Source organism: Corvus brachyrhynchos, unplaced genomic scaffold (genome assembly GCF_000691975.1).
Source record: "Corvus brachyrhynchos isolate BGI_N302 unplaced genomic scaffold, ASM69197v1 scaffold17, whole genome shotgun sequence".
Classification (NCBI taxonomy): Eukaryota; Metazoa; Chordata; class Aves; order Passeriformes; family Corvidae; genus Corvus; species Corvus brachyrhynchos.
The window spans coordinates 12,327,006-12,344,449 of NW_008240046.1; the positions used below are offsets into that span (position 1 = coordinate 12,327,006).

The following is a 17,444-nucleotide window of genomic DNA, read 5'->3' on the forward strand; positions in this document are numbered from 1 at the left end:
AGGTGCGGAGGCCCGTCGGTCCCCTTTCTGCAGGGCCCAGGTTGTGTCACACGAGGGGCAGTGGCCCCTCCCGCACTGACGCCTTCCTATACCCCCTGCCATTCTTCTTCTCCCTTGGGGGACTGAGCTTGCCTGCCCTTAGTCAGGGATTTGTTGGAAAGCGGTCATCATAGTGGTGCGAGGCGCTTCTCGGTGGTGCCAAGCAATAGGACAAGAGGCAACGGGCAGAACCTGATGCCCAGGAAGTTCCACCTGAATCTGAGAAAGAGCTTCTTTACTGTGCAGTGACTGAGCACTGGAACAGATTGTCCAGAGAGGCTGTGGAGTCTCCCTCACTGGAGATACTCAGGAATTGTCTGGACACAATCCTGTGCAGTGTGCTCTAGGATGACCCTGCTTGAGCAGGGAACTTGGAACAGATGACCTTAACACCAAGATTGTGGGTTTGATCCCCAGTATGGACCATTCATTTAAGAGTAGGGGTCATCATCCTTGTGGTTCCCTTCCAACTCAGAAGATTCTGTGGTTCTGTTGACCCACTGTGGTCCCTTCCAGCTTCACCCATTCTGTGATGTCCATGATGAGCCACTATCAAAAGTGGCTCCTTTTGCAGAGCTCTTCTTATTCATGAACATTATTCTTGTGTAGTAATAATTCAAATAAAAAACATCTTTCACATCAATCCAGGCAAACATTTTTTCACATTCTGGCTGGCACTTTTGTGGGTCCCACCCTCCAAGACCCTATTAATGCAGATAAGCTGGTTATCTAAAATACTTCATGGTTGTGCTTCAGAAACCAAACTGCTTCTTGGCACTCCAGAATCACTGAAACCTAAAAATCCTTCACCAGCGGATAAACTGTAGTAGATGATTATACTTTCAAGGCCTGCATATTTTGCATATTTCTCTTTAGAATGCTTTTAATGGAAAGAAAATCAGTCCTATGTTTTGAGGTTTTTATTTCATGAGTAGCAATAGCATTGCACTTTGTAACCAACTGGTTGTGCAATAAGTCTTTCCAAAGGGTCCTAGTATAATTATTTTTACAGGTGCTTGGTGGTGTTTTGGAGCAGCTAAAGCTGTTAACCATTCTTTCTGTGGACTGTTAGACTGAGCAGTACCTACACTCATCTGTCACCTTTTGTTCCTCTCTGTACTGCCACAGCTGCTTTTGTCTGGTACATTGAACTTTACTAGGGATTGATCTGTCTGAAAAAGCCCTCTCTAAATAGAAGGGTGTTTTTCCATCTGCATGAGTTCTCTGGTGAAGTTCAAATGTCTGCAGTGAGCAGTTGTGGGGACACAGAGCAGGGGCTTCAGAAGGGGGAAGAAACAGCTGGATGGTATCTATGGTGGCATAAGTAGCTCTCCTGTCAAGTGTGAAACTCAGCCTTAGTTCTAGAGGTTGTGTATGTCACCCCCCCCCCTTTTTTTTTTTTTTTCTCCTGAAACTGTGATTTCCTAACTAATGAATGCATACTTACAGATGTGCCTAGTTACCTTTCTGTTTTCTTCTGTCCTTGCTTTACTTGAGCTGGAAAAGTATTTTATATATATTTATATATATATGTATATATATATATATATATGTAAGAACTTATATTATGGGAAACATGATATTTGGATTGAAACAATGAGAAACAATGACATTTTACCTAAAGTGTTTCTGTGTGGTAGAAGTATAAAATTATGGCATTTTTGTCTAGGTAGGAAATGTGTTCCAAGGTGTAATTGAGGTGCTGATTGCAGTGACTGTGCCCTGCTGCACCACTCACTTCCCTGTTTACTCACTGGCCTTCTGTAACCTTAACAGCTGCAGTAATTGCTGGTGTGCTTGCACACTGTGGTATAACAGTAGTCAGCTGTGGCTTGAGAGAAGGCATGTGGAAATGGCTGTTCATTTTCGTTGCTTCTTTTTTCTCCTTAGGTAATTCTAGAAGCTATGGATATACTCTTCAGAATAAGAGGAGGCTTGGATCTTGCATTTCAGCTTGGAACTACTGATGGTGTGTCTATAAGACTAATAGATTTCCTAATACTTATATAAACTTTTATTAAGAAACTATTTATTATATTTATTTTCTTAGCATTTCACCAGGGTTAAGTGCTTCTTCAGAAACGTGTAATGATTAAGTGCAAAATGTTATTCTTTATCTCCATAAATTTTCTGAGTTTTTTTCCATCTTATGTTTTTTGTTTTAATTTGAAATAAACTTTACATTGACATTTTAAACTAATTTCCTTTGCATATACTTCTTACTTATGGATGTGTTATTGGGACCACTTTTCAGGTTGAAGCCAAAGGTGACCCTGAAATTTTAAGCAAACTTAAAACTTTAAGGCAATGAATTTGGTTATAACAGGACTGTATTAATAATACAATTTTGAGACTGTGGTCCAATCTTTCTAGAGAAATAGAGGAGAGGAACAAGCTAACTAGTCACTCTACTGAATTTAGGGATTGTCTACTGCAATTCCATGTGATAGCAAGGGACTAGTCCATATGGCATTAAGGGGCTCCTCTGGTCCCACATTGTTACAGTAAGGTGACATTCTCTTCAGAAAGCCTGCTCAGGGCTGTCAGTGGCCATTGAGCTGTTGTAGGGCAGAACGGGGAAGGAGGCTGGTTTTAGCTCCACTCTCAGTCGTTCTCCATTTTAAAAGGACGTGTCTCTAGTAGAAACTCTGAATTCTGTCTAGTGAACCTTGATAAGGAGCTTGATCTTATTTGAGTTCATGATGTGGAGCAGAAGTGTTGAATAGATTGACCTAATCCAAAGCAGCATTTTGTGAGTTGCATCCTCAAGAGAAGGGTTACTCATTTGACATTGTGTACAGTGTTTTGAATTTTGTAACCACAGTGAAGCAGGCTGATGTTTGAATTGTCCGAGTGCATGGTATTCACACCTCTTAGTGTGTAAATATGGCATACTGTTCCCTTTCAAGGGCAGTGAGGTTTTTCTTTTGGAGCAATTTTCCTTTGACTTTTCTAATAATGTAGTTTTTACAGACTTCTAGTACAAAAGTTATCTAATAGTGACCAAATTTAAGTTAATGCATCAGAGAGATACAGCATGGTCTTTGATAGCTTGTTAGGCTTTTTAAACTTATTGTATTCAAATTAATGGTTTTTAACCTTCACAGTGAGGAAAAAAACGTGGCTAATGTGCCAAAGTTACTCTGTCATATCCTATATTGTCATATCCAGTATTGGTTCAGGTTGTAAGGTCTGGGTTAAATACTTTACAAGAACTGAAAGACAACTGTATATACCAGTAATAAAATTTCAGGCAAACCAGACTGTGGCTTACAGGTTTATGTTGGCCAAAATTTGGTCCTCAGTTGGAATGTAGGCCCTGCTTTTCCAAAGGTTTCTGTGGTTTTGGTTTGTACTTCTGAACAATGATCCAAAGTCAAAAACACGTGACTCAGATTGAATCTTTCCAGGTTTTTTTCAAAAGCCTAAATATACATAAAAGTCTGTACATAGAAGTTTGTTTGCAGCTGTAGGCTTGGTTAAGAGTTATTAGATGTGGTAAGGGACTGCAGAGTAGGTTATTCTGTAAATTTGACAGCATGTGAGAGAAACAGTACACTTTTTTTCAGGGAGGTGTGAATGTGAACATTTGAGACACACCTGCTAAGTGAAATCTTACCTCAGTTTTTGTTTGCCCAGTCATTTTTCTGATCATAACAGCACTTGCATCTTTATTCCAAGTCAAAACAACTTTATTAAATGTATGCCCAGTAGCTATTAAAAAATGGTGAGGGAATTTTCTAGGCTAATTATATCCTTGCTGTGTTTCAGAGGCATCAACAAAAAAGGCACTAGGATATGTTTTCAGTGATCTTGAAAACAAACTGTCCTCAGAGGTTCTTGTATTCAGAATTTGCCACAGTCCAGTCTATGTGTGGCCTAACAATGGTATGACCACAGTTCCAGAGCTGACTGATGAGTCTGCTTGTAAGGAGATAAGACGATTTATACAGTGAGTATATTTAAAAACTGGGGGGCAGGGTTAAGAGATTAATTTCCTATTATAGAAATTTCTCTTTTTGTTGATAATTCAGATTTGATCAAGATGATGAGACCAAACGAAAGCTTGGCAAAAAAAAGGATAAAAAGTTACAGGATACGGTATGTTTCTCAGCCACTAATAAATTATATAAGACAAATTATTATTTAAACATTTTAAAAGTTACCCTTCCTAGGTTTTTCTGTACACAAATAGGCATTGACATGACTTAAAAGAATGCTTTTAAAGTCATTGAGACTCAACATGAATGCAGAAATCCACCTATGGTAGATCAACACATAGAAGTTTGTCTTTAACATTACCAGCTTTCTTTAAACTCAAGTATTTAATTCCTGAGTTTGATACCAAATATCTGCAATCTTACTTTTCCCTTCTTGGTGCATGTGTAGTTGGAGATGTACTATTGGTGTCTTTATTCTCTGCAGCAGCAGATCATCAATGTAGACCTCATGTTGGAAATGACATCTTCATTAGCTGCTTTGGCTCCAGTCATTGAAAGGGAAAAGAAGGAACACCACTACATAAATATGACTTTGCCAGTTGATGTTGTTGTATCTGTTTCTCCAGAAGAACCATGGGGAAAGTAAGTGTTATCCTGAACTTGCAATTTTTCAGCTTCATTTCTGCATTTGCTTGAAATAATGAAGTAAAACTATATCATTCATCAGTTTAATGAAAAGTATATAGCATTTTTGTGATGTACTTTTAACTGTGTAAATAATAAAAGCTCGTGTAGAGAGCTGTTAACTTTAATAATCTTGAGACATGATCCTTTTGCTGTCTGTAAAAAATTCAGTTTATCAGTGTCTGGCAGATTTGATAACTCATAACCATTGCTTAGCAAGGAATTGAGAAAGTCAGGGAGATGTTCTACAAATTCTTGTATGTGAGGTGTATAAAAGTGAGAGTTGGGGTGTATTTGATGAGTCTTTGTAATCTCAGCCTTACATTAGGGGCTGCAGCTGGGTAGGTACAGATGGAAAACATTTGAGTCTGCCTCTGTATTTTTTCCTTGCATTTTTTCCATAGGTTTTGACTCAGAGTGACACTAACTGGAGTGGATAGAATGCAAAAAAAAAAAAAAAATTAGTCATATATGTAACTTTTATTTATTGGCAAATGCTCATACTTTGTGTCTCTGATACAAGAGCAGGGTAGCTGCATTTTGGAGGATTGAATCACTAGGAATTCGTTTCTGTGTGCAGACAAGCTTTGAGTAAGGCACGGTTGGGCTCTGCCTTTCCCTGTGGGAGCAGAAGCACTGAAGTAGTGCAGTCATCTGCACTATCAGGTTAGACATGCATTTAGGTATTGTATAACTCACAGCTGTGAGAAAAAATGGTTCACCGTTGCTGCTCTACTTCTTAAAATATTCTCCCTTGTACTTTGCAGGGTACAAAATCTCCTAGTGAAAGCAATTCATGGGCAATTAACTGACATGGAAAGATGTATCATGAAATATGTGAAGGGAACATCAATTGTGGTACCAGAACAATTTCATTTCATGTTACCAGGAAAAAATCACCTTGTAACCATCTCATATCCTACAGGTATTTCAGATGATCAGCTGGAAAGTTACAGAAAGGTAAAGCCAACAAACCATAACAGAACCTGATCTTTTCTTTTTATTTTTATTTACTATAATTGAAGCAGTGGTAAAGCTTTCCATTTAGTCAATGTAGAATAAATACTAGGATACTGCTATTTTTTATAATTTATTTTTACTATAACCAAAGCATTATACTGAATGTGGAAACTTGATTTATTAGAAGTTATTTTATAGAATGTGCCAGATCTCATTTTTGTAAGGGAACAATAGAAACTTTAAAAGTACATAAAAATTGGTTGATAAAGATTCTGTCTAAATTATACTTCCAGTACAGTATTCTTTGAATTTCTCCACTTCTATGGTAGAACATCAGTTTACTTTTGGTGTGTTACTACATTCAGGTTTTAACACACGTCCTGAAAAGGTTAGTATTGGGGGGGATTGTTTGTTTTGGTTTTTTTCTTGTGGTTTTGTGGGGTTTTTGTCTGTTTGTTTGGAGGGGGCTGCTTTTTGTAGCTCACAGCTGACCAGGCTTAGCTAGTTTTTGGCTTATTTTTGCCTTCTGGGTGGCACACCTAGAAAAGAGAATACGGATGAGGTGGAAAAATATTGAGATGCAGCAGTCCTTTCAGGTTGAGGCTGATACCAGTCCAGGTCACACAGTTTCATGTATTGAGAGCAGGGAAAGAATATTCTTCAGCTTAAAGGTGTAGAAGCTGTGGGGACTTTACATTTTCTTCTTCTGTGTGAAGCATTACGCGGTGTGTAAAACCCAATCTAGCCTTGTGTTTGCAGAGGCCTCAGGCACTGGTGGCACTGTTTGCGTTTCCTGCTCTCTGTCTGCTGTTCACTGTTAGCCACTGATGGGAAGTGTCAGTGCAGCTCCTGTAGCTGGGTTCAGTGCTGGGTCATCTGCCTAAAATGTATTACCCACGTTACACACATTATGCTAGATGATCTCATCATTCCTTTCACTTTTAAGCTCAGTGAAATAAGACAATGTATCTCTTTAAATGTGGCTGCTGTGTGACAAACAGCTTAAGAAATTTAAAAATAGACTGAATCTGTTTGAACTATAAGCCCAATATCTTTACTTTGTCTCAGTACATGTTCCAATATCAGTTAAGATTACAATTTGGTGTGTGTATCTACATTACTGTGTTGATAAAACTGTAATCCTTTTCTATGATGGTGTATTTTATCATATTTTCATAACAAACCTGTCATTCATGGTATCTTCAGTGGGGCCCCAGCAGCAGGTGTTATGTAACAGGGCTGCATAAAATAGTGGGCTGCTTAGATAGGAGGTAAGCCTGCATGAGCTTCCTTGGAGAGGTGAGGTCTAGTAGTAAACATACCTGCTGAATGTTTAATTAAGCGTATTTTAATAATTTGCTAAGCTATGCTGTTAAAATTATGTCTTTATTGCTACTTACAATGTGATCTTTCTTTTAATCCAACATTTGAATTGTGTTTCTTATTTTTATTTGAACTTGCATGTAGGAATTGCATGGGTTATACAATCTGCCTTGTGACAGACCATATTTCAAGAGAGCAAATGCTTATCATTTTCCAGATGAACCATATAAAGATGGATATCTCAGAAATCCACATTTACATCTTAGTTCACCTGGCATGGAGTCTGGTATGGTAAGTTTAAATTGAAACATTTTGCAGAAAGTACCTTTTTATTTTAACTGAGAATTTTTTTTATTGAAATAAGTAATTTAGATAGTCAGTGATGTGTAGATGAGAAAGTGAAATAATTGGCTTGACCTTTTAAGCAAAAGGGCTCCTCTGCACAAAATGGCATTGCTTTAATTTGCTGTATTTGTCCCAAAGAAATTGGATTTTCTTGGGAAAATAATGTACGCATTTTTAGCGTATATTCTGAAAAGTTTCTCAGAACCAGGACAAGAAACTAAAACTGTGAACAGAGAAGTTTAGGAGACAAAAACAGGCAGAGTAATCATGTATGAATAATGACCCTTCAAATCTTCCCAAGATTTGCAGTCCCCAACTGAAAACTTTACAGTGCAAGTGACAGGTTATATGACTTCTCTGAAAACTGATGCAAGTGTGATCAGATGCTTCTGTGTTCTCTCCTGCTGTGCAGATTTATTTAGTACAAGGTGTGTACAGTTACCACCACTATATGCAGGATCGCATCGATGACAGTGGCTGGGGCTGTGCCTATCGGTCTTTGCAGACAATCTGTTCTTGGTTCAAGCACCAAGGCTACATGGATAAACCTATACCCACACACAAGGAAATTCAACAGGTACAGAATATTTAAGATTATTTTATGCATATTTGTCTAGAAAGGTTTGTGTAGGTTATTTTTTAAATGTCAAATTCATACATTTTAGAATTTGGATTTGTGGGACTTTTTTGTCCCTTAAATTGAACTGGTGGTTCTGAATTGTTTATCTGTGTTGGGTGACATTATCTGTACAAATAAGATACCTTAAAATAGTCTTTTAAATGTTTCCTTGGAGTAATATTCTATTAGAAGCTGTGATACGACATTTTCAGTGGTTTTGTCAAGTGAAAAGAGAACAAAGAACCCAATGTGTCATGCTAAAATCAGTTTTAAAACTGGCTGTCATATTAAGTGACAGCTGGATTAGTTCCCAGATGCTACACATGAATTTACTGACACCTTTTGCAGCTTTGCCATTGACAGTAGTGTGCTTTTCCTGATTTTTGAACTCTCCTTCACTTCTTTTTCTGTTTTGAATTCAAATGCATACTTGAATATGTTCATTTCTGTTAACAGCACTGAAGTAAAACTGTAGGCTTGTAGCTAATACCCATACTTGGATATGCCTATCAAGGAATACTGCAGTTACCTTCAGTCTTCTAAATGTAATTCTTTGTGTTACATTTCTTTACTGAACATTTTCAGTAAAATTTAATTCATTCCATTAAAAAAATTTTATCATATGTAGCAGGGATGTGAACACTAAAGGTAAAACTGCATTACCTGAACATTTCTCAATCCACACCCGAATGCTATCGAAGTCTGTGCACTCCTGTAGTACTTTTGGGCATCTAAAAGAGGGCAGTAGCCTACAGGAGACCTTATGGGCTTTGTGTCCTGAGCAGAAAAGGCCCCTCTCAAGTGCTGCATGTAACCTACAAGTCTCAGAATGAAAAAGAGTTTAAAATAAACCATAACCTTTGACATGCGTCAGTGGCCTCTTCCTCAGAGCACTGTTTTATGGATCCTTTCCTGAGTGCTTTGAATAGAAATCCAAGCTTATCAGTCTATGAAGTGGCTTCTGCAGTGTGCAAATGACACTCTCCATTATTAAACAGTTCAGTGGTCACCCTCCCAGCCTGAAGTCTGCCTGTGGACCTGGGGTTATAGTCTCTGCTCATGGACACAGTTCTGCATTACTGCTCAAAGGGGCATTTCCAAAACAGAACCACAGTGATGAATTCAACATTCATTGGTCTGCTTTTGACCATCTAGGTTCAAAACACATGCCCATATATATAAACCAACTTTTTTCACAAAAAGTGGTGAAATTCCCTACTATATGTTGTTGATACTTGGATTTCTTCCTCATTATGATGTTGCAAAGGCACTGGTTGATGCTGGAGACAAGCCTGCGGCATTTGTTGGGTCACGGCAATGGATTGGTTCAATTGAGGTACAGCTTGTTTTGAATCAGCTTTTTGGAATAACATCCAAAATATTATTTGTCAGGTAAGAATCACTACCTGTTTAGTAGCTTGGTAATTGCTAAAAAGACTGAATGCCTTAAAATGCAAATCATGATTACAGTACATGGGAGAAGAGGGATAATTAAAGAGATAATAAGTCTTTTAAGAATTCCTTGCTTATAAAGCCTGTATTCCACCTTTAGTTGTGCTAAGTGCTTACAGATGAAGGTGGTGTTAAATTTCTTGGGAGCTTGGAGTTCCAGTTTCCAGTTCCTATAAATTGCTTAATAATATGCAAGTTGCCCAGTTTTATAACGCAATGGTCTAACGCTTCCACAAGAAATGTGGCTCCCATTGGGTGTGCTCAATCTATAAATTGCTTAATGATATGCAAACTGATCTGGAATTCAGCCTTTTCCTTTGAACCACAAACATAATTTTTGATGCAGGCACACAGTCTGATGACCACAGAGAACTGAATGCGCACTGACAAATAAATTATTGCTGCAGCCACAGACCTAGCTTGTGAGTTTAGGGTTGAGGCAAATTGTTGAGAAGTCTGGAAAATAATGTTCTCCTTTTTGTGTTTGTGTGGCAAATAAAGCAAGGAATTTGTTTCCATTCTGACAATCTGATGCTCTCATACACAATGAAGGACCCTATGAAGATATTTGGGACAAAAAGAATAATCTTTAGCATTTATCAAAAGAAAAATCACCATATTTTTATCATTTAGGCACCACTAAGCTAGTACTAAGCAGACTAACAAATCCTTACACATGTGATAAATACAATCATGAAATTAAGAGCATATACTAACAGTGTGTATGAAAATAAAGTCAAAATACTTCTCATGTGTTAAGTTTATTTAGAGTAAAATCACAGTGTAGATATTCTAAAAGAGCATGGTGATGAGGATCCTTAATGTTATGAAAATAGTTCAGGTCTTCAATATTTTAATAATTTTTTTTGTTCCAGAGCTTGTACTGGCAGATCGTCCACCTATTATTTATAGCAGCTGGGGCAGGCCCTGCCAGTAGGAAGATTTTCATTCCTGCATATGAACTGGGTAGAATTGTTCATAGTGCTGCTACAAGGGAGCACCAGTTTTTTTCAGTGTTATGAAAAACCAACATCAGTACCACGCTGGGTAGAAGAAACAATCATGCAGCTTTTTCAGCTGGTCACTGGCATTTTTGCCTTGGGCTTATTTCCAGATAACATCTCTAATTCCTTATGGAAATAAGACATCACAGCTGCACTAGCAACACCGGTACTGGAACCATTATCATAAATGCACCGTTTCCCAGAGTTCCAGTTTTGTATTCTGACTGCATTTAATCCATTCTCTCTGCTTGGAAAGTGGGCACACAGACTTTCATTGGGTTTTAAAAAGATTAGCCACTATATAAAGAAATATAAAGACAAAATAGTAAAAATGTCTGTATTAATTTCCTCACCTAGCTACTAGACCTTGTGTTAGAAAACGTTTTTCAGATTGTCTCAGGAAGTTTACGAAGGAATAATCCAAGTGACTTTCTAATCAGTTGTCTATGCAGTGAACAAGTCTAATGAATCATTAGAGAAGTAAGCCTAGTGAGAATGACAAATCTATTATTGTTCTTCTTACCTAGCCAGGGTTCTGAACTAGCACTGCAGGGAAGAGAGCTTGCTAATCATTTCAAGACTGAGGGAACTCCAATTATGATTGGTAAGTGCTTGAGAGTTGAAGAATGCTAATGAAAGTGCATGGCCTCCCTGTGCTGAGTTTCATTTAAATTAGAACCCATTTAATTTACTGTTCAAGAGTTAATCAAAACTGTAGATGAACTAAAAATTACAGTATTCCCAAGGTAGCTTTGAAAATTACACAATTTAGTTTGGCTGGTATCTTTTTATTCAGTATTTCTTTCAAACTCAGTATTAAACATGGTAACAAAAGTCAGTCTAAATGGTGTTTTCATAAATTGCTATTAAGTCAGAACATTCTCTACAGGAGCAGAAGTTCATAGAGTTCCCCAGAACTTCCCCTCAGAGAACAGTACTGTTTATCTGGCTTGGAAGAGAAGGGTATTTTCCAAATTTGATTTAAGACCAGTTTTAATAATCTGAAATATTGTTAAGAGAAGAAGTTCCATTTGTAAGAATACTGTGACATTAACTGAACTATTTCCATGCTGTGTTTTAGGAAATTAGTAATACTGATATTATTATTTTCTACTTTAATAAAATTAATTTTAGCAATTTTTGCAATCTGTATTTGGCATTACATAATACAGTGTAAGTTTCTCAAAATATAGGTGCCAGAAGTCCAGACTTTGGTATGGTGATGGTTTAGATCAGATATTAGGAAGAAATGTCTCCCTGTGAGGGTGGTGAGACACCAGAACAGGCTGCCCAGAGAAGCTCTGGGTGCCCCAAGGCCACAGGAGTGGCCCAAGGCTCAAGGCCAGGTTGAATGGAGCTTTGAGCAACCTGGTCTAGTGGGAGGTGACCTGCCCATGGCAGGGGTGTTGGAAGTAGGTGATGCTTAAGGTCCCTTACAACCCAAACCATTCCATGAGTCAATTAAATATTCTTGGCCTTCCAGCAGTCTTTTTGTCTGAATTTCAAGAATGTAGAATCCTATATTGAAAAATCTTTTAGTCTATAACTTATCCATCCCTGTAATGCTCTCTTGTAGATGGCTTTAATTTTGTTGTTGTTGGAGGGTTGGAGATTGGCTTTTTGAGGGTGCGTTTTGGGGATTGGTTTTGCTTGTATTCTTCCAGGGATTTTGTAATCCCTACCTGCTGTGTGGAGCTATTACTACAATATTGCAGGGACATAAAGTATTGCATGTTATCTGAAAGAAACATGCAAGAGTTGACCTGTGCCCATCTCATCAAAATACGCCCTTTTCCTGTTTGCAGGCTGGAAATCAGAATTTACTATTCTGCTCCTGATATTCATTGATGTAACTTTGTAGAAAACAGCAGATAAACCTTACCCAGAAATCCTGATTTCTGTTCTAATTTCAGTCTTTCTACCACCAGGAAATTTTACAGGTTTCTTTTCTACAGTTAGGTTTCTTTAAAGAAAAAGTGCAAAAGAGATGTTTGAAATATTCTTGACTTCATCTGGTGGAAGTGTTGAGGATTTAACCTGCCTTGCTTGGAAGAAATTTGGAAAATAAATTCTCTACTTATTTTAGTTACTACAACTAATCTTTCTTAGATGTAGTAAAGATATGTTGTTTAATAATGTGAAGAATCTTATGTCAGACACTTTCAGAATTATCTTGATAACCAAGTTAATATGTTAATAGAAGGTTTTGATGTCCTTTTATTTAACCCTTGTACATAAGTCAATCTCAGTGAAAAAAAACTTAGCAATCTGTATTTCTCCTATTTTAGGTGGAGGTGTTTTGGCTCACACGATATTAGGAGTGGCTTGGAATGAGATTACAGGGCACATAAAATACTTGATTCTAGACCCACATTACACTGGAGGAGAAGATCTGCATGTTATTTTGGAAAAGGTGAGGCTTGATGCACATATATACACACACATTTATGTATATACATGTATTTTGGCATTAAACAGATAATGTCCAGCCAAATACAAACTGGCCATTCTATGGCTTCTCCATTCCTTATGGAAACAGTGCTGACCCCAGTTAACCTGCATACTACAATATGCTAAGTATTGTCAGTTTCTGAAACTTAGTGTCTTTGGAGGAGATTTATCAGATCAGCAAGTACATCAACTTACTATACTGCAAAACAGTGTTCTTTATTTTATCTGAATTCACCCATCTCCCCTTTTACCCAGGAGTATATATGATAAATGTCTTTTGTATTTTGAAAAAACAGAAAATTCTGTTCAGGCAGAAGAAGCAGAGAAGATAATTTATTTTAAATTTTAAAAGTTATTTTAAACATCCAACATTAACCATTCTCAGATCAGACCTTGAACTATGTTCAGAGGGTAGGTACTGAACTGTTTTGAAAATGTGGAGAAACTCTAAAGGGCTCAAGGGTATGTAATGCATTTCCACATTTAAAGCCACCAAAAGGGATGATGCAGCACATTACAAACCAGTAAACATAGTGTCAGAAATGTAAACTCTGAAAGCAGCTAAATCATCCTGTCAGTGCTGGGCAATGAATGTCTTTTCTGTTTCTCATATTAAGTTGCAAATAATAACTTCTATTTAGAATCTTTGATACCCTTGTGTAGGCCTAACAAAAAAACCCCCAAAAAACCAAAACCAACCGAAATAAAAACAACAAAAAAAAACAAAAACAAGAAAAAAAGCTATTTAAGAAACACTTTGTTGGCCTATAATGGTCCAAGCTTGAAATGAATACAGGAAGAAACAATTTCCAAAGAACATGTAGGACCAAAGGCTGTTACAAATGGTCCAGTGGTCCAGGAGGATAAAGACATGCAGAATCCACTTTCCTCATCAGAAGTGTCTGGGGAGGAACTAAGGTAGACTGTGTGCAGCTCTTTTCTTCAAAAACACCTCCAATAATTGTGTGGTACTCTGCAAACTTAAAAGCTTTGTTAGACTTTCTTTCTCCTGAATCAGGTTGAACAGCACAATTTCTGATTAGGAGCTCTGTTTGGGTCTGAAATATCAACTATTACCAAAGAAGGCATGGATTCAGAATGAGAAAAGGAAGCTGTGACAATGGTGGTTTCAGAATAACATTAACCTCTCAGTAGCAGCAGAAGGTAGTGGGGAGGTGGGGATAGGGAGGAGATGATACTTTCTAAGAACTAAGCTGGGGAAGGAGGAAGGGGGAGAGAGTCCCTGTAATGTGTTTTCCATTTATGTGTTTCCAGGCATGTAGAGAACCTTCTGAAAATTGTCATTGCATTCTGTAGACATTTGAAAATAATTCATACAACTTAGATTAGTATGATTAATAAAATAAGAATAGATGCAATAGTAGTAGACAGGAAAACCAGAATTCATAGTAGATTTAAAAGCTATCTTGCTTTTCCTTGGACAGGGCTGGTGTGGATGGAAGGGCCCGGACTTTTGGAACAAGGACGCCTATTATAATCTGTGCCTACCTCAACGACCAAAAGCTATTTGAATTCACTCTTACACTGAACGTGCTGAGACAGAATAATAGCTGATGTAGATAAAACTGTCCTGTCATTTATCAAAATAATGCTTTAAGTCAATCAAAACCCAGTTGAAACAGAAATGTTGCTTGAATAACTTAAATTAAGAAACTATTTTTTTTAAATGAAACCTCTAGAAATAAGTTACCTGCTTTGAACTGTATTCCTTACAAATGTATTTATTAGGCAACGAATACTCCATACTTTTCCATAGGACAACTTTGTGTTTATATAGAACTTCTGCTAAAATGTTTGTAGACTCAATGCCAAATCCTTTTGTTTTATGGAATTCTTTCATGACAAAAGGATGAAGTGTCCTCTGCCTTTCAAATTCCACGTAGCCAGCTGTCTTGTCCCTTATGAATCTGTTCAAAGGCCTTGTTTGCTGCTGGTACTCTTGATGATGCATTTTAGGAGTGGGAGAAGAATGGCTATATGTACTGAGTTTTACTGATTTTGCTCTCATATTTACACAGAAAAAAAATGCAAGAGAATTTTTACATGCTCATTTATTTATAGCTGTATGAATACAAGTATTCTAGGGGGGGGGAAAACCTCACAGCATTCTTCTGTAAGAAGTAACAATAAACAAGCTTTCCTCCTTCTCAGAAGGAGACAGTGTCCCAGCACACACATCTGACTGCTCAGTGTATCATCCAGTCATGGTTCTTCAGACTTCAGATTCCCCTTATTTCATGTTGGGATTACAGCTGTTTCTTCTGGCAGCTAGGAGACAAGATCTGTCATAGAAACAAACAAAACAAGTCTGTAGCTACTTCATCAGTACATCAGTAAGAGAACCTATGATTTTTATTTCTTCTGTGTTAAAGTAGCCTCTTAAGTGGCATCCCACATGTACTGTCCATTTCCAAGAAGACCCTAACCTTAAATACCAATGCAACTTCATCCTTACTAGCAGGCTTCCAAATCTGACTGCTCTAACACACATTTGTTTTACTTAGATGCTAAAAACATTTTTTAGAATATTCTGAATTGTATTAAACCAACACTATTACACACCATCTGATCTTCTCCTCTTCCTGTTTATGGATCTGCTGGTTTCACTTTCTTGTTTCTGTGCAGTTGGATCCTCTCTCTGCAAGCCATGTTTGTCACTTAGCGAGTGTCCAGACTGTCCTCTCAGTTTCATTGCCTGAGTGTGCTGAATTGTCCTGAGGAACTTGGCACATTCCAGAAAGCCACAATCCAGTGCAAGGTCTGCTGCTGTCTGTCCACTGTTGTTGCACAAGCTGAAATACAGAATTAACAATAACCAATTAAACTGGAATAATGAGCAAGCACTGATTAAGTGTTAATTTAGGCAGATGAATAAAAGTAAGTACAGGGAATCAATACCAAGAAGGTTTGTCAAGGATAGCATAGGGCTTGTAGAGGGGGCTGGTATTAAATTCAAAAAGGAATAATTATTTTAAAATAAATTTGTCATCAGACTGTTACTGGCTTAGCATATCAGAAAGGCAAGAAGGTGAGATTATGATCAGGAATATTCTCTCAGCAGTTGTTACAGAGGTATCCAGCTAAACAATAGCATGTGGTCTGTGCTCCTTTGGTGTTTATGTCAGTTGTTAATACTATTAGGGCTATAGTCATGCTCTATTTGCAGCCTTAGCACACATGTTCTGAGCGAGTTAAATGTATTGCGTAAAAAGCACGTCCTTTGACACTCTTACTGAAGTTACTAAATGTAGCTCAACTTACTCAATTTTAGCATCACCAGCAACAAGGAGAGCAAGACATTCCAAACTCCCAACTTTTGCTGCTTTATGTATCGGGGCTTCTCCAAGGCAATCCTAAAAACGCAATTTAACAATCATTTGAAAGAAGAGGAAGAGGATAAAGCTGTCTTGTCTCCAAAATGACTGTTTATGTATACCAGTCTGTTGTGAGCTGAGAGAGAGATTAAAGGAATATAGCTAGTAAAGTGTACTTGGTAACTGCCGTTAAATATCTAGTGTATTCATCGCCACAAAGTAGAAGTGTTGTCCCCTGCAGTAGTCATTGTTTAACCTTTGCCTTTTAAAAGATAACTTACACAGAATACTCTCTACATCGATTAACAGCATCTCTGAGCACCATTCAGGGATTGCTGTGACCAATAGCTTGCTACCAGCTCAGATGTATGAGGAATTAAACTAAGTAACTAGAGTAAGAATCCTTACATTTACTGGAAGTAGGGACAGAATTTTTGGAGGAAAAATACTCAGTTGTGTAAAAGAATTAAGTTGTTTGGACAGCTGCATGCAGCATTTTAATTGTGAAAATTGAATTATACATTGCAAGTGAAATTGCTAATGCAATATAGACAGGATTTCTGGTTCATGCAAGAAGTTACTCTAGAATAAGCAAATCCAATATGCATGCAATACAACTGAGTATAAGAAAAACCTCTTTTAGATAAAAAGTATGTAAATAATATTAAATGGATTTACTTTTATGCCAGATTAGAAGTGGAAGGAATGAAATGTATGTGTTCTTACCTGTTGGTTCAGATTTGCTCCTGTCTGCAGTTGCCACAGTAGAAAAAAAGCTTCACCACCACAAGCAGCCAAGTGAGCTGGAGACTGACCAAAGGCATCTGCAGGTGCGTTCACACCGGTTCCTATCTCAAATAAGTTGCTGAAACTACCAGACTGAAACAAGATATTAAAAGAAAAAAAGAAATGTTACTGCCAGTGTAAGCCACGGCAGGTCTCAGAACACTGCATCACAGCAAAAAACATTCCCCTTGCAAATCACTGGATCTTCATGTTCCTTGAGACTGCCTTTTAAATTTTTTTTTTTATAAAAGGAGCAGTGCAAGAAAGACTTTTTCGGCTTTTTATCTCTTAACCAGAAATACCGATCGACAGCGGCAGCGCCCCAACATTAATAGCAGCAGCTCCAGGCAAACTACACCTCATTCACTTCCGCAGCCGTGCTCCCGGTAAGACAGAACCACAGACAGACCCTGCCAAAGCTCACCTCTGAAGTGCAGTCCAGCATCAGCATCGCTCCCGTTGCTGGGCGCGGGGCCCTCGGGGCTCGGGGCTGGGGGTCCGAGGC

General features: G+C 37.8%; 2 protein-coding genes across 3 annotated transcripts in view; both read left to right on the forward strand.

The window, feature by feature from the left end:
• The first annotated feature begins 1,904 nt into the window (after positions 1–1,904).
• On the forward strand, positions 1,905–15,403 carry UFSP2 (UFM1 specific peptidase 2). Of its 2 annotated transcripts, none has more exons than XM_017744352.1 (11): positions 1,905–2,008; positions 3,811–3,991; positions 4,074–4,140; positions 4,465–4,622; positions 5,432–5,624; positions 7,092–7,238; positions 7,705–7,869; positions 9,179–9,303; positions 10,895–10,971; positions 12,656–12,780; positions 14,264–15,403. In XM_017744352.1, the coding sequence occupies exons 1-11, from the start codon at positions 1,945–1,947 to the stop codon at positions 14,348–14,350; spliced, it is 1,389 nt and encodes a 462-aa protein (XP_017599841.1). In that variant the 5' UTR covers positions 1,905–1,944; the 3' UTR covers positions 14,351–15,403. The 2 variants fall into 2 exon arrangements, with proteins under 2 accessions (XP_017599841.1, XP_017599842.1); XM_017744353.1 differs by having other exon boundaries at positions 4,468–4,622.
• A 303-nt stretch (positions 15,404–15,706) lies between these two features.
• The window catches only part of LRP2BP (LRP2 binding protein), a 14,872-nt gene continuing 13,134 nt past the window's right edge, over positions 15,707–17,444 (forward strand). Inside the window, exons 1-2 of the mRNA XM_017744302.1 lie at positions 15,707–15,716; positions 17,236–17,325. Of these exons, the coding sequence (XP_017599791.1) occupies positions 15,707–15,716; positions 17,236–17,325 (100 nt within the window). The remainder of the gene's footprint in view (positions 15,717–17,235; positions 17,326–17,444) is intronic.